This window comes from Hemitrygon akajei, chromosome 7 (genome assembly GCF_048418815.1).
Source record: "Hemitrygon akajei chromosome 7, sHemAka1.3, whole genome shotgun sequence".
NCBI classification, from domain to species: domain Eukaryota; kingdom Metazoa; phylum Chordata; class Chondrichthyes; order Myliobatiformes; family Dasyatidae; genus Hemitrygon; species Hemitrygon akajei.
In genome coordinates this window covers 44,195,517-44,213,345 of record NC_133130.1, presented here as the reverse complement: position 1 = coordinate 44,213,345, position 17,829 = coordinate 44,195,517, and the positions used below count along the sequence as shown (strand labels likewise).

General features: G+C 39.8%; 1 protein-coding gene across 5 annotated transcripts in view; it reads left to right on the top strand.

Annotated features, from left to right (window-relative positions):
* Positions 1-17,829, top strand: part of LOC140730394 (echinoderm microtubule-associated protein-like 4) — a 236,006-nt gene that overhangs the window by 198,993 nt on the left and 19,184 nt on the right. For all 5 annotated transcript variants that reach the window (XM_073050716.1, XM_073050715.1, XM_073050713.1 and 2 more), the window contains one exon: positions 7,604-7,701. In XM_073050716.1, coding sequence (XP_072906817.1) covers positions 7,604-7,701 — 98 coding nt within the window. The remainder of the gene's footprint in view (positions 1-7,603; positions 7,702-17,829) is intronic.

Genomic DNA, 17,829 nt, shown 5'->3' with positions numbered 1-17,829 from the left:
AGAAGAATAATGTGAGCTGCCTAAATGACAATCGCCCAGTAGCACTCACATCGACAGTGATGAAATGCTTTGAGAGGTTGGGTATGACTAGACTGAACTCCTGCCTCAGCAAGGACCTGGACCCACTGCATTTTGCCTATCACCACAATAGGTCAATGACACACGCAATCTGAATAGCTTTCCACACGGCTTTAAACCACCTGGACAACACAAACACCTATGTCAGGATGCTGTTCATCAACTATAGCTCAGCGTTTAATATCATCATTCCCACAATCCTGATTGAGAAGTTGCAGAACCTGGGCTTCTGAACCTCCCTCTGCAAATGGATCCGCGACTTCCTAACCAGAAGACCACAATCTGCGGATTGGTGATAACCAATCCTCCTCGCTGACAGTCAACACTGGTGCACCTCAGGGGTGTGTGCCTAGCCCACTACGCTACTTTCTGTATACACATGACTGTGTGGCTAGGCACAGTTCAAATACCATCTATAAATTTGATGACCATAAAACCATTGTTGGTAGAATCTCAGGTGGTGACGAGAGGGCGTACAGGAGTGAGATATGCCAACTAGTGGAGTGGTGTCACAGCAACAACATGGCACTCAACGTCAGTAAGACAAATGAGCTGATTGTGGACTTCAGGAAGGGTAAGACTAAGGAACACTTACCAATCCTCATAGAGGGATCAGAAGTGGAGAGTGAGCAGTTTCAAGTTCCTGGGTGTCAAGATCTCTGAGGATCTAACCTGGTCCCAACATATAGATATAGTTATAAAGAGGGAAAGTCAGCAGCTATACTTCATTAGGAGTTTGAAGAGATTTGGCATATCAGATTCAGATTCAGTTTATTGTCATTTAGAAACTACAAATGCAATGCAGTTAAAAGAATGAGACAACGTTTCTCCAGAATGATATTACAAGAACACATGACAAAACAGACTACACCAGAAAATCCACATAACGTTTGGCAATCCCCAATCCAGAGTCCGGAGAGGCTGCTGCGTATTAATACCGCGCTACCGTCTTAGCGCGTTCCCCGGAAAGGAGCTCCAATCCCACTAAACAAACAAGACAAAAAACTAAAGCTACAAGACCTGCACAAAACCACATATTTACAACATATAGTTACAACAGTGCAAACAATAGCATAATTGATAAAAAAAAAACAGACCATGGGCACAGTAATAATAGTCCAAAGATGTTAAAAGACTAAGTTCGAAAGAAACCACCACACAGTTTCCACAAGTCCTCAGGGTCCCGATTGACTCGTCATCCCACGCAGGCGGCAGAAGGGAATACCCCCGCTATGGACTTACACGGGCGCTGCCCGACTCAGCCTCGCAGACACAGCACACAATACATTCAAAATACAAATACATTCAAAAACTTCTATAGATGTATCATGGAGAGCATTCTGACAGGCTGTATCACTGTCTGGTATTGGGGTGGGGAGGGCTACTGCACAGGACTGAAAGAAGCTGCAGAGGGTTGTAAATCTAGTCAGCTCCATCTTGGGTACTAGCCTACAAAGTACCCAGGACATCTTCAGGGAGTGGTGTCTCAGAAAGGCAACGTACTGTATTAAGGACCTCCAGCACCCAGGGCATGCCCTTTTCTCACTGTTACCATCAGGTAGGAGGTACAGAAGCTGACGGCACACACTCAGCGATTCAGGAACAGCTTCTTCCCCTCTGCCATCCGATTCCTAAATGGACATTGAACCCTTGGTCACTACTGCACTTTTTAAAAAAAATATATGGTATTTCTGATTTTTGCATGTTTTTCAATCTATTCAATATATGTACTGTATACTATAATTGATTGATTTTTTAAATTGTTATTTTTATTTTATTAATTATTTTTTCTCTTCTATATTATGTATTGCATTGAACTGCTGCTGCTAAGTTAACAAATTTCACATCACATGCTGGTGATAGTAATTCTGATTCTGAAAGCTGAACTCACCCAACTTCTTTCAAAGCAATGAAAGCAACTGCATGCAAATTACTGGGTATGGGGATCTGAGACTCCTGAGTGACATTCAGCCTAATGTTAAGAAGCTGATATCACTGCATCAAGCCCACCCATCTCATTGAATGGTGAAACAGCAATTAAGTAGAGAATACTTGGACGACTAATGTACACTGCAAAATTGTTGATGAAAACTGTTTTACTGTAATTAAAGAAATAATTTTATTTGTAACTTTAAATCGACCTGAATTTTTTGCCATTACTTGTCATTGCTTTGAATTTACAATTCCTATTTTCTTTCACTGGATTGTAAATCAAAATTCTTTATCATTTTTATGTAATGTCTGGAAAAGAACAGGGGAGTTCTGGAGATGTGGTCTGGGAGTTAAGAGGACAGTAACCCAAAAGAGATTGGAAACCACTGGTTTAAGGGGAAATTAAAGGGGAGCTTCTTCAACCAGGGGGTGGTTTGTTCATGATGTGTGGAACAAGCTGCTAGTGGAGGTGGTGGATGCAGATTTGATTACAATATTTAAGAAAATTTGGATACGCCCATGGATGGGCGTGATATGGAGGACCATGGTCAAGGTGTGAGTTGATGGGACTAGGCAGAATACCAGTTTTGCATGGATTAGAAGAGCCAAACTGTCTGTTTCTGTGCTGTAGTGCTCTATGATTTTAGTTCTGACAAACACAAAAACTCACGTGAATAGAAGTGATTCTGAGGACTTAACAGAATACGTTTTTCCTTGTCTTTCTACTCTAAGATCCTGAGAATCCTTAGAACAGATACCAATGTGACCCAAAGTCATTTGGTGACCTTTTTTCAAAATAAACATTTTGTTAAAGACATTCCCTTCAGCTATTGATTGTATGAAAATCTCTTTGAAATAGTTTATCAAAAATAAAGACCATTTTACAGCATTCCTGTTCAAATAGACTAGAACTCAAACAGTTAAGTGAATATAGTTTATTTTCCTGAATTGAAAAAATATTCTAGAGCAAAATCAAGTAGCAACAAGAAATCCAGAATAAGTGCTGGGAATAATTAATTTCCAAACTGTATCGGGAGGAAAAAAACTTGCATTCTGGAGAGTCTGTAAAAGTGTGACATTCCAGCTTAATTTTCTTTTGTTCATAACTGTCAGTGCTGGCTTATGTTTGGGGTGGAAAGTGAGAGTGGTTACCCTTTAACGTCTGCTCTGTTTTCCACTGTCATTTCCAGTGTTCAGAACCTCCTGCTCACTTTGGATTGTTACTTTATCTTTATGCAAAGCGACACTAAAGCTGCAACTCTTATTACAACCCCTGCTCCTTATTCTGTCTGTTAGCTTTGATCATGGTTTGCTGGGAGACGATCAGCAGAGTTCAGTGAGAGGACCTGGCAGGCCATGAATACTGAGCACCAGTTCCATCTGATTGCTGGAGAGGGAAAAGATTAATTTTAGCAACTGGATCATTAGAATTCTGGATCTGTGTAGCCAGTTACCTGGTTTCCCAAAGTTTAAAGTACTCTACTAATACAACTAGTTTGTTCAGTAACTATGATTATCAGAACTTCCTTGGAATTTGTTTTCAAACTATTTTCTGGTTTTCTGTACTATAAATTCATATGGACAAGACAGAAGTTTTTTTTTGCCTACCATCTCTATTGCCATCTAACAGAGAATTTGGTGTTGTGGTGTTCAAAATTCTTTATCATTTTTATGTATTGTCTGGAAAAGGAGAGGGGAGTTCTGGGGATGTTGTCTGGGAGCTAAGAGGACAGTAACCCAAAACAGTTTGGAAACCACTGGTTTAAGGGGAACTGATTCTTAGTCTTGAACTTCTTTAACTTGAGGAACAGAAAACAACTGTGCTTGGAAGTAGGTACAAAGGAGATGTCAAGGCTGAGTTTTTTACACAGAGAATGGTGAGTGCATGGAATGGGCTGCCAGTGTCAGTGGTGGAGGCGGATACAATAGGGTCTTTTAAGAGACTGCTGGGCAGGTACATGGAGCTTAGAAAAATAGGGGTCTATGGGTAACCCTAGGTAATTTCTAAGGTAAGGACATGTTCGGCACAGCTTTGTGGGCTGAAGGGTCTCTATTGTGCTGTAGGTTTTCTCTGTTTCTGTAATGGAAATGCTCAGCAAGTCGGGCAGCATTACTGAAAAGGGAAACGAGTGTGTTTCAGATCGATGACATTCTTTAGAAAAGCCTGGTAGTATTTACAACAGTTTTTATTTGGAGACTCTGCTATATTGTACTTTGACCTGTCTTGTGCGACTTTTCTGTTAATAATGTACTTCTTGCTCATCTTTGAAAGGCATCTTACTCAGAGGTTGTCAGAATTGATCTCCTCATATTTCATAGCCATCCATATCCTTTTAATTTGACAGTAATTTATTCATTTCTGTTGCTATTTTGTTCTCTGAACCATCCAAATCTCCACGTTTGTGGTTGAGCTGATCATGTTCGGTTTCAAACAGCTCAGTTGTTTACTCCTAACTATTTTGTTGCAAGTAATAGATGTTCCAAAAAATTAAAAGGTGTGGCAAACATTAAGAAATTTTCAGCTACCTTTTGGGACCCATTTTGTTCATCTTCCTGGAGCTATCACGCATTGCATCATGGATTATTACGCTCTCACACTCTCCAATCTACAGTGCAAGCTATTTGCAAATTCTTTTACATGCGTTCCATCTGTGGATCATTTCGGCTTAATCTCCAGTGACCACACCACAGCTTGATGTTCTTCCAGCATCTTTCTTACAACTGGAACAAAGGGCTTCAGATCTCCAAGCTGCTTACCCAGGAGGCATCCTGGTCTTTAATTAGCAATGCCTTTTATTAATGAGACAATTGCTCCTGCTCACTTATGGTCTATAGATACTGAAGTGCACTCACACTGGCTACTTTTCTGATTGTTTTTGGCTGGTTACCGTGAATTGCTGCTTGAGCTTGATAGATCATTAACAACTGTGAATTTTGTGAAGACTTGCCAGAGTTGAAGAGCTTTCCTTTATTTGGACTGTACTGAGAGGAGTAAAAAGGGTTGCAAACAATTTTCTAAAGAGATTAGTACACATGTTGCTCCAGAAGGAGATTTGGATGATGACAGCTAGGAATTTACATTTGCTTGTCATTGCTATGAAACTAGCAGTTGCTTCTGGTGTCCATATGTATACCAGCAAACTTGCTAAAGTTTATTTATTGATAACGCCTTTTAACCTCCATCCATGTACATTCCTTTCATTTATTTTCTCATTGCAAATGTATAAGAAAAATCTTCCTAGAACTTCGACATTTTTACTTCCAGATTTGTTTTCTGTCAGAATTTTTCAGTCTGCTTGGCTGTGCACTTTAAGGACAACACTTCCTGAGCACCGTATACTTCTCACAAAATGTCTGACTGCAAATCCCAGTAAGAGCGATGAATCTATCAAATCCAAGTTATTTATTGTCATATGGGTGCAACAAAATACTTATTTGTAGTAGCATCACAGGCATATTGTATCATATAAGCAGCATGCACAAGAGAAAAAATTAAGCAGTTTTTACAAGGAAGAAAACAATATGAACAAATGAAAAGGGTGTATATTAATACAAAGAGATCCAAGTTGTCTTAGTGTTGCTAAATTCTAGTGATTAGTGTTTTGCCGGTTGGTTCAAGCACCAAATGGTTGAAGTGAAGTAGTTGTTCGTGAATCTGGTGGCGTGGGACTTCAGACCTATATCTCCTGGCTGCTGGTATCTGCAAGAAGATGGCATGGCCTAGATGGTGGGATCTTTGATGATGAATGTTGTCTTCTTGAAACAGTGCCTCCTATTATTAAATGCTTTGTAAGCAGCTTGTGTTACGGAGTTCACCGATGCTCTGAGTTCCTTCAAGGTCAAGAACATATGCTATTTCCATGCCACAACCTATTATCAGACCATTCTTTCTGACATTTAATGCAATGAATGTATAATTTTTAAAAAATGTTTTCTGATTGGCATATGCTCTGTCATTCCTTTTCATAAGATAATTGGATATCTCAGATTTTGGGAAAATTGTGTTTTAGCAGTTCCGTTAGCTATTTTATGATCTATTTGTTTTTTAAAAAAATAGTGCAAACCATTCCAGTCGTCAATTCATTGTTGGAAGTAAGCATGATAAGAGGTGAATCCATTTAGAAATTACCCTGGTTACATTATGTTTCTGGATGCAAAAACCCTTTTCAGGTGAAAACTGTGATGGTAAATATAGCCTCACAAATTTCAGGGATTTAATTTTCTTATGAGGAGAAATAGCTGACAGGGTATTCCAGTTTGAAGGTTGGTCACAGCTGCTTGTACTCTGCACTAATTGCAATAAGAATCGACCTTTTACAACCTTATGGATATTAGTAAACTAGTCACACATTTAAACAGTGTTAGGCAGATAAAAATGGAAATGACAGAAGTGTTTAATGTGAGTACACTCTTGAAATGGATGGATAAATCTTACTCTTTTATTCTTGCACAAGATACCTGAGGATTTGTATTAAATACAAGTTGCTAAATATCCACAAAAAATGTCTTTCGGGGACTTTTACCTGTGTCTATCCCAGAGAGGTCGTCCTCTTCTACTAACCCTGTTACAGCTTCATGAAACCAAATGCTTTGTGTGAAATTCTGAGTAACATTTAAATATAATGCAGACCTTTAGCTTCTCCAGAGACATTGCATTCTTGCCTACACCCCCATCCACTCCAATATTCTCATCTCACGTCCATCTAATATCTGAAGTTTAGTGAGCATCTTAAAATGAAGTTAACCTTGTGTGGGTAATTCCTCTTAAAAGGCAGGCATGAATTGTCACAACTCTGTTGTGTTTGCCCATAGATAATCAGAATCAGAATCAGAATCAGACTTTAATCGCCAAGTACCTATGCACATACAAGGAATTTACTTCCGGCAGATGTTGTCTCTCTGCTCATAACAATAATAATGATAAATATAAATGAAAATATAGATTATACATACAGGTAGTGCAATCCAAGTAATAGTTAGCCGACAGTTAACCAGCAGTTAACTAGCAGTTAACTGTTCAGCAAAGTGACCGCAGTAGGGAAAAAACTTCTCCGGTGCCTATTAGTCTTAGTCTGGAGGGATCTGAAGCACCTACCAGACGGAAACAGATCAAACAGTCCATGCTACTCCAGAAACATTGCATTTTTGTCTGCACCCCCATCCATCCCAATATCCTCTTTGGATATCCCATCTCATCTCATATCCATCTGATGACATTAGTGAGCATCTTCAAATGAAGTTAACCTCTGAAATTATACCTAGGTCATCTTCCTTGACAAAGGCAGGCATGAATTGTCCCAAGTCAGTGGTGTTCAGCCCTGGTTGGATAATTAATTTTCCTGTTGCATATGTAGGATCAATTACATTTTACTTGTTAATATCAAAGCAATGTTGCAGACTTAAAAAAAAACTTTTCTTTTGAATTGTATTGTTGCAAGCTAGAAAGTCCAGAATGATATAAGAAAAATGTTTCCTTTTTTTTTTAATATTCCTACTGACTGCTGTTTGGCTTTCCTGGAAAATTTGATACATTGAGAATGCATATTTATCATTTGTTAATGGATGTATAATTAAATGTTATTTTTCTTTACAGATGGTAATTACTTGGCAGTTGGGTCGCATGACAATTTTGTTTACATTTACACGGTAGCAGAAAATGGCAGAAAATACAGCAGGCAAGGAAAATGTACTGTAAGTGACTAAATTATTTAATCTACAAAAATGTTATTGACTTCCAGTTGATTTGTACACATTCAAAAGTATGCTCTGTCAATACCCCGATCTTTAACCTGCTTTAATTTCATATCCACATCATTTCTCCAGATGACTGCTTGATACAAGATGCCAAATATAACCTTTAGTTTTGAGAGTTGAGAAAATGAATGCCTGTCTTCCAAGCCTGTGTGTTATTACAGTTGTTAAACACAATAGCTTAGATTATACTGTTCTTTAGGTAGCATATCCATGAAAACAGGCATCTAACAGCATTGTGCAGGCCAGCATAATCCTTATTTAGCACCCTGCATAGTGCAGTGAGGAAGTACCGAACGTGCTGGCAATCTGGCACTCGTGCACCTGAAGAGTTCCAAGGCAGAGTTCAGCTATGCTGCGTGAAAGGGGTCACTAACCTGGATGAAAAAGATAAATGGTCTATATTTTTCATTGCTTTAAATCAAGAAAACATTAATATTATTTATATTGGATGATATTGCTTTAAGGAAATTTATTACTTAATTTTCAACTACTTTTAATATCTCCTTGTGTGTGGGAACATCTCTATGCATCTCCACTTCATCCTTTAGGATACTTGTAATCCATATTACGAATCTGGGATTGATTCACCTCCCAGCTGAATTTCCCTACTAACATTCGGACATGTGCACCTTTTCAGCATCAACTAAATGCTGTGTGACATCTTTAAGACTTATTGTTTGTATTTTGGAAGACTTACAACTATCAAATCAAAGTCAAAAGTTAGGTCAAACTAACAAAAGCATAAAAATTCCAAAGATATTTCTGCATAGACATTATGGAAATCTTCAGTCACGTGATTTTTGTTATCCTTCCACATTGTATGATGATAATGTTGACTTTGCAAATTCCAAAACTGGTTTTACCGAAAGGTAAAATATTGACTGTAGTAATATAGTACAATGCATTGTGTTGTGGTATTATTTGACTTTGTATGGTTATTGTAATACAAATGAAATATGATGGAGTAATAATTGAAAATTGCTTTTGATTGTTTTGTCAGTGGAGAGAAACTGGCACCAATACAACTGAATTATAGCCTGCCGAGTATATATACAGACATGCAAAGTTGCGCAACTATCCAGAGCCAAGCTGCATATTTCAGATGTCCGAACACCAGCAGAGAGTAGAAGCAATTAAGCATGAAATAACATGCAGAATAGGGAATGTGGCTATGTTGCACAGCTATTGTGAGCATCTGAAAAAGAATTGTACACGGAGGAGGTTTGTGATGTGGATTGGAAAATCATTTCTATAAGCGGTATCCAATGAAGAGGACAGCATAATGTATGATGTGGTCAAGATGAGCTGTGCAGGAGCAGTCACGTCCTATACTACTTAAAGTGATACCAACCAATATTATTATGTTACAGCCGTCTCTAGTGGCCTCTTGAAAGACAGCTGGTTAGGTTCTCACTGCCTGATACAACTGGGACTGACATCAACAGCATATGTTTTGCCAATCTGTATGTTGAAATTGTATCCAGGTTTCAACAGCTAGCATATGCTGTTGATTTATAGGTTTTGGGGGAGTGTGCTGGGATGTCATCAACAGTCATGCTTGAAAATTAAATTGAAAATGAAATTTGCAATTTTAAGTTATCCACTCTTATGTTAGCTTTCCTGCTTTGCTTGCACAAAAACATGTGACCTGCAGTTGAAAATTGTTCCTATACAGGGTGAAGATGGCCTGGTTCATCCATTCATTTCCAGAGTTATTCCAGAATTTAGTTCAGTCTTTTGCTTGAAAAAAAACTTTCCTGTATATTTCATGAGTGTAGAGTTATAGTCCCTCATGCCCCAGTCATTTTCAACATAAAATTGTGTTCTAATTTTATCTTCCCACTTAACTCAGTAGAGTAATACTATGAATCAATCTTCTCAGATTCAAAGTGAATTTTAAATAGGATCTCCACAATTTTAAACATGATTCCTTCAGAGCTGCAATCCACTGGTTTAACTTTAAAGTTTTTTGCTCAACAGTTTGTAGATTGATTGATTAAGTGTGTTCAAATTCAAGGCCATGTGCAAGTTTATTGTTATCTGTACAAAAGTCTTAGGCAGCTCTAGAGTTTTCATATAAATTTTGCTTTAAATGTTTATTTTTTGTCTTCTGCATTAATGTATCAGTAGAAAAGAGCAAATTTTAGATTTCTAAACATTCCTTTTCCAAAAAATTAGATAATATTAAGTAACAGACCACTTTTCAAATAAAAGTGATTACTTTGTAGTATATAGCCCAGTGTATGATTTAAACAAAGATAACAAACAGTTAGTTGCTAATGATCAATGACATAATGAGAAGAATGAACTAAACTAATTAACTGAAACAAAAAAAGTTGTAGGAGGAATCAAACTGGGTGAAGGACAACTGAACTAAAAGGCGAGGGTGTGCCAGGTGTGGCAGTTTAATCTTCAAATCATCAATTCTTACACCATGGCAAGAGTGAGCACAGCAACAAGACACAAAGTGGTCATCCTGCATCAGCAAGGTCTTTCCCAAGCAGAAATTTTGCAGCAGACAGGAGTTTCAGGATGTGCTGACCAAGCTGTTCTGAAGAAGCACAAAAAAATAGACAAGGTTGAGGACCAGAAACACAGTGATCAGTGGAGTCCCACAGACAGTTACGTAGGCCAAGTTATTGGCTATATTTAAGGCGGAGGTTGATAGGTTCTTGATTAGTCAGTGTTAAAGGTTATGGGGAGAAGGCAGGAGAATGGGATTGAGAGGAATAATAAATCAACCATGATAAAAGGGCAGAACAGACTCGATGGCGGAATTCTGCTCCTATGTCGTATGGTCGGCAATGTTTCAGGGCATTCATCTACAACACTCATGACAAATGTCATAAATAGAAAGGAGAGAGACCCCTGTGGTCCTCTTGGCAGTTCAAGACCTCTGCCGGGTCTTGTGGTCTAATGCCTTGTAGCTTTCATACCACACAATGATGCAATCAGATAAGGCACTGTCTGTGGTTCTCCTGTTACAAGTTGTTAGAATGCAGTCAGAGAGCTTTGAATGCTTCAATCTCCTCAAGGTGTTGCTGCTCCTATGTCTTCTAAGCACGCAGCCAATGGTTTAAGATGGCGCTACTGAAGATGGGTGACAACCTACTGGTGGTTCATAAAGCAAGAAATACAACTAAATGCTTTACTAATAACACTTTGTCTGTGGAGATGTGTGGCAAATGATCACCGCATACAATAAAGGTGAGGCTGATTCGAGTGTCGAGGGGTGTGGGAGAGGTGCAAAGTTGAAGCAAGGTCGAGGCATATTTGAGGAGAAGTGGTCAGAGCGAGTTTGAGGCATGTTCAGGGAGAACTGGTCAAAGTGAAGTGGAGTCATGGTTGCGACGGAGTCAGGCATGCAAAGCAGCGAAAATCGAAGAGGAGGACATTCAGAGCCTGTCCATCAAAATCGAAAGTGAGGTTTGATCGATCTAATGGCCAGGACGGTTTGGAAAGGTCAGGTACGGGCCAGAATGTGACAGTGGGGACCAGGCGCAGAGCGTATTGATGAAGCAGGGCCTGAGACCTAAAGCAAGGGACGGCCCGATGTTTGGGCGATTTAAACGCTGGTATGAATGGAGTGAAAGGGCAAGGTGTTGAGACCAGAGGCGAGAGTTGGGCCAGTTCTGCTCACCGCTGTGCGACATTCCTCCGCTGTCCTCAGTGCTGAGGCTGTGGCCTGCTCCGGATGCTCTGGGCTTCATGTCTGTAGACTCGCATTCACTCTGAATGCTGTTGATTGCTTTTACTTTTTGCACAATTTGTTCTTTTTTCCCCTCTGCACATTAGGGATTCATTGGTCTTTTTTCAATGGGATGTTTCGGGGCTGCCTGTAAGGAGATAAATCTCAATGTCTTATAATTTATACATACTTTGATAATAAATGTACTTGGATCTTCAAACTTTTCTTGACTAATTAGGAGGTGTTGTGGGTCCAGGTTAGATCATCTATTAGCTGCACACCAAGGAACTTCCCACACTCTCTCTACAGCAAAGCCATAATGTGCAATAGAGTGTAGTTGGCTTTTGTCGTCTTGAAGTCCACAATCAGCTCTTTAGTCTTGTCTAATGCTGGTGTTGCTGTTTTCACACCATTTGACAGCTTCTTTACCTTCTCTCTGTATACCATCTCATCATTGTTGCTGATGAAGTAAGCTACTGTTGTATCATCAGCAAACTTGAAGCGGTTTGAGTCAAATCTGGTGAGTCAGCAGTGTGAACAGGATACTGTTCTTGGGGGCACCAGTGCTCAGTGTGATGAAAGTTGAGTTGTTGCTGCCAACTCGACCTGACCCCAGCCTTTATGTCAAGAAGTCCACGATCCAGTAACAGAGAAGGATGTTGAGTCCCAATAAGGACAGTTTACCCACTACTCTGTCAAGGATGATGTGTTAAACACTGAGCTGAAGCCAATGAACAACATCATTGTGGGCTTGTAGGCTTTTATTTTTTTTGAAACTCTGATTTTTGTTTGCATATCTAATACAGAAACACAGATTTCTCATCAGTAAAACCCAATAAATAAGAATTGATTATTTGCATTTTTATCCTCCAACAAGTGTGATTAATTGCAAAGGTTTAAACTCTGCCTCTTAAGCCAAGAGCCCACACTTGGCAATAAGCTGCTTGTGTTGGTATTAGAACATATAATTCCTGGAACTAATTTTTTTAGCAAAAACTTTTTTAAAAATTTTAAGATTATCTGTGAAGTCTGAGGTTACCAATAGTTCTGGAGTAATTCATACTTAAAGTTCACAAGTTGATATCTGTGAAAACTTAGCACAGGTGAGTATTGTTAACATGCTGAATTTCACTTATCAATAAATCACAATTAACTTCTACAAGTAATGTGTAGACCTTTGTTACTGAATATGGTAGTTGCATAAGTCATTTTGCTGAGCTTGTGATTGACGCCAAAGAGAAAAGTGGGAATGATATACAGTTGACATTCAAAGTAAAGCTAGCAAGTTAGATTTGTTTCTGGCAATGTTAGCAAGCAAGGAATAATCCCCTCTGCTCGTTGGGATCTGCTGACTGTGCAGCTGTACTTGTGACCAGTGGTGTTCCGCAGGAATCAGTATTCTGACGTCTTTGTGATAGGTATATGTGTGTATTCAAGGACAATGTCAAGACCCACCTGAGGAAGTGCCAGATCAACCTGAATGGATGGAAGAAATTAGCACAGGACAGGGAAAATTGGAGAAGGACTGTCCCTGGGGGGACTGCACAGGTCAAAGAATACCACCACCGTGCTGCTGAGTCTAAACAGCCTCAATGTAAGGAGAGAGTGGGAAAGGCCCAACCAGCTTTAATGACCCACAGCTGTCAATACTGCAATAGGACTTGTGGATCAGAGATTGGCCTCTTCAGTCATCTTCAGACCCACAAGTGACCAGATCAACCACCAGGAGAAGAATCATACTTGACTACGAAAGATCGATCGCTGGTGATGATAATGTGTATATGTATGTATGTGTGTGTGTGCCTTGGATGAACCTGTAGGTAGGTGGGTGGGTTAGTTTGTTTGCAGACAGCACAAGAACTGGTGGAGATGTGGAGAATGAAGTTGTCAACAGGATATAGATCAGTTACAGATATGAGTGGAGAAATGGGAAATGGCGTTCAATGTGAGTAAGTGTTGTCAATGTAAGATGTTGCACTTTGGGAGGTCAAATGTTAGAGAAAAGTTAATGAAAGGACAGAATGGTTCAGAACAGTAGATGGGCCAAATGGCCTATTTCTGTGATGTACTTTTCTATGACTCTGATACTTAACAGAGGAATTCTGGTGTCCACATCCAGATCTCCCTAAAAGTGGGCAATGTAGGTAGATGGGGTACTAAAGGCGGCATATGGCATACTTGTCTTCATTGGTCAGGGCACTGAATAGGAGAGTAAGAAAGTTACACTGTTACTATATACAGTACCTATAAAAAGTATTCATCCTGCTTGGAAGTCTTCATGTTTTACAACATTTATTTGACACTGATCAACAGCCAATTGGTTTTAGAAGTTATGTAATTAGTTAAATGGAGATCTGTTTTTGGAGACCTGTGTTCCGTCAAGGTATTTCAGTTGATAGTAATAAAAATACACTTATATCTGGAAGGCCCAACTGCTGGTGAGTTAGTATCCTGGCAAAATCTACACCATGAAGGCAAAAGAACACTCCAAGCAACTGCACTAAAAGGTTATTGAAAAGCGCAAGTCTGAAGATGGATGCAAGATCATTTCCAAGTCACTGAAAATTCCTTGGATGAAAAGATACAGCACAGCTGTAAATCTGCTTAGAGCAGGCTGCCTTTAAAAACTGAGTGACCGTACAAGAAGGGGGCTAGTGAGGGAGGCCACTAAGAGACCTATGACAACTCTGGAGTGCTTCAGTGGCTGAGATGGGAGAGGATGCAGCTACAACAATTGTTGCCAAGGTGCTGCACCAGTCTCTGTTTTATGGGAGAATGGCAAAGAGAAAGGCACTGTTGGGAAAAAATTTCACATGAAATCTTGGGTAGGGTTTGCCAGAAGGCATGTGGGAGACTCTGAACTCAGCTGGAAGAAAATTCTGTGGTCTGATGAAACCAAAATTGAGCTTTTTGGCCATCAGACTAAACGTTATGTTTGGCATAAGCCAAACACCACACATCATCAAAACCCACCATACCTACCATGAAGCCTGGTAGTGGCTGCAACATGCTGTGGGAATGCTTCACTGCAGCAGGCCCTGGAAGGTTGTGAAGATAGATGGTAAGTTAATGCAACAAAATACAGGAAAATCCTGGAGGAAAACCTGATGTAGTCTGTAAGAGAACTAGGACTTGGGAGAAGATTTGTTTTCCAGCAAGACAATGACCAAGTATGAAGCCAAAGCTACACAGGAATAGGTTAAAAACAAAGAAAGTTAGTGTCCTAGAGTGTCCAACTCAGAGTCCAGACCTCAATCCAATTGAGAATTTCTGGCTGGACTTGAAAAGGGCTGTTCACTCACGATCCCTATTCAATCTGACAGAGTTTGAGCAGTTTTGTAAAGAAGAATGGGGGGAAAATATTGCAGTTTCCAGATGTGCAAAGCTGATAGAGAACTATCCACACAAACTCGAGGCTGTAATTGCTGACAAAGGCGCATCTACCAAATACTGACTTGAAGGGATGAGTAATCAATTATTTTGTGTTTAATAATTGTAAAGAAGAATGTGGTGGAAGAATGGGAATGTCTGCAGAAAGTAGAAGACACAGCCCGGAATATCACAGGTCGAAACCTCTCCACCACTAAGCATATTTATATGGAGCACTGCCTCAAGAAAGCAACATCCGTCATCAAGTACCCCCATCATCCAGACCACGCTCTCTTCTTGCTACTACTATCGGCCTGGAGCTACAGAAACCTTAAGTCCCACGTTACCAGATTCAAATTTCAAAAAAAAGTTCATAGTAAATATATTATTAATGTACATATCACTATATACAACCTGGAGATGCATTTTCTTGCTGGCATTCATTGTTAATGCAAAGAAACAAAATAGAATCAAAGACTGCACATAACAAGACAGGCAAAAAAGTGTGCAAAAGACAAACTGTGCAAATAACAAAAGAAATAATAATAATAATTAAGCAATAAATATTGAGAACATGAAGTGAGTCCATATGCTGTGGGTGGAGTCAGTGAAGTTATCCCCTGTAGTTCAAGAGCCTGATGGCTGATGGGTAATAACTTTTCTTGAACATGGTGGTGTGAGTCCTGAGGCTTTTGTGCTTCCTTCCCATTGGCAGCAGCAAGAAGAGTGTACGGCCTGGGTGGTGGGGATCCTTGAGGATGGATGCTGCTTTGTTTACGACAGCGCTCCGTGTAGAGATGTTCAATGATGGGGAATGCTTTAACCATGATGGACTGGGCTGAATCCGTTACATTTTGTAGCCTTTTTACGCTCAAGAGCATTGATGTTTCCATACCAAGCCATGATGCAACCAGTCAATATCCCTGCACTGCCCATTTATACAAGTTTGGCAAAGTATTAGAAGACATACTGGATCTTTACAGAATTAATCAGCCTAAGTCCTAGGGGAAGCGTTTGCTACTGCTGTTCAGGAGGCTTTAAACTAATGTAGCAGGGGGATGGGAACAAGTGCAGAGAGACAGAGGGGTGTAAAATGAGGGTAGAAGCAAAAAGTAGTAAGGTGAAAAGTAAAAGTGGCAGGCAGGCAAATCCAGGGCAAAAAGCAAAAAGAGCCACTTTTCAACATAATTGTATAAGGGCTAACAGCGTTGTAAAAACAAGCCTGAAGGCTTTGTGTGTCAGTGCAAGGAGCATTCGTAACAAGGTGGATGAATTGAATGTGCAGATAGTTATTAATGAATATGATATAGTTAGGATCACAGAGACATGGCTCCAGGGTGACCAAGGATGGGAGCTCAACATCCAGGGATATTCAATATTCAGGAGGGATAGACAGGAAAGAAAAGGAGGTGGGGTAGCATTGCTGGTTAGAGAGGAGATTAACGCAATAGAAAGGAGGGACATTAGCCTGGAGGATGTGGAATCGATATGGGTAGAACTGCATAACACTAAGGGGCAGAAAACGCTGGTGGGAGTTGTATACAGGCCAGCTAACAGTAGTAGTGAGGTTGGGGATGGCATTAAACAGGAAATTAGAAATGCGTGCGAAAAAGGAACAGTAGTTATAATGGATGACTTCAATCTACATATAGATTGGGTGAACCAAATTGGTAAGGGTGCTGAGGAAGAGGATTTCTTGGAATGTATGCGGGATGGTTTTCTGAACCAACATGTCGAGGAACCAACTAGAGAGCAGGCCATTCTAGATTGGGTATTGAGCAATGAGGAAGGGTTAGTTAGCAATCTTGTCGTGCGAGGCCCCTTGGGTAAGAATGACCATAATATGGTGGAATTCTTCATTAAGATAGAGAGTGACATAGTTAATTCAGAAACAAAGGTTCTGAACTTAAAGAACGGTAACTTTGAAGGAATGAGACGTGAATTAGCTAAGATAGACTGGCAAATGATACTTAAAGGGTTGACGGTGGATATGCAATGGCAAGCATTTAAAGATCGCATGGATGAACTACAACAATTGTTCATCCCAGTTTGGCAAAAGAATAAACCAGGGAAGGTAGTGCACCCATGACAAGGGAAATTAGGGATAGTATCAAGTCCAAAGAAGAAACATATAGATTAGCAAAAAAAAAGTGGCACACCTGAGGACTGGGAGAAATTCAGAGACCAGCAGAGGAAGACAAAGGGCTTAATTAGGAAAGGGAAAAAAGATTATGAGAGAAAGCTGGCAGGGAACATAAAAACTGACTGTAAAAGCTTTTATAGATACGTGAAAAGAAAAAGATTGGTCAAGACAAATGTAGGTCCTTTACAGTCAGAAACAGGTGAATTGATCATAGGGAACAAAGACATGGCAGACCAATTGAATAACTACTTTGGTTCTGTCTTCACTAAGGAGGACATAAATAATCTTCCGGAAATAGTAAGGGACCGAGGGTCTAGTGAGATGGAGGAACTGAGGGAAATACATGTTAGTAGGGAAGTGGTGTTAGGTAAATTGAAGGGATTAAAGGCAGATAAATCCCCAGGGCCAGATGGTCTGCATCCCAGAGTGCTTAAGGAAGTAGCCCAAGAAATAGTGGATGCATTAGTGATAATTTTTCAAAACTCCTTAGATTCTGGATTAGTTCCTGAGGATTGGAGGGTGGCTAATGTAACCCCACTTTTTAAAAAAGGAGGGAGAGAGAAACCGGGGAATTATAGACCGGTTAGTCTGACATCGGTGGTGGGGAAAATGCTAGAGTCGGTTATCAAAGATGTGATAACAGCACATTTGGAAAGAGGTGAAATTATCGGACAAAGTCAGCATGGATTTGTGAAAGGAAAATCATGTCTGACGAATCTTATAGAATTTTTTGAAGATGTAACTAGTAGAGTGGATAGGGGAGAGCCAGTGGATGTGGTATATTTAGATTTTCAAAAGGCTTTTGACAAGGTCCCACACGGGATATTAGTGTGCAAACTTAAAGCACATGGTATTGGGGGTATGG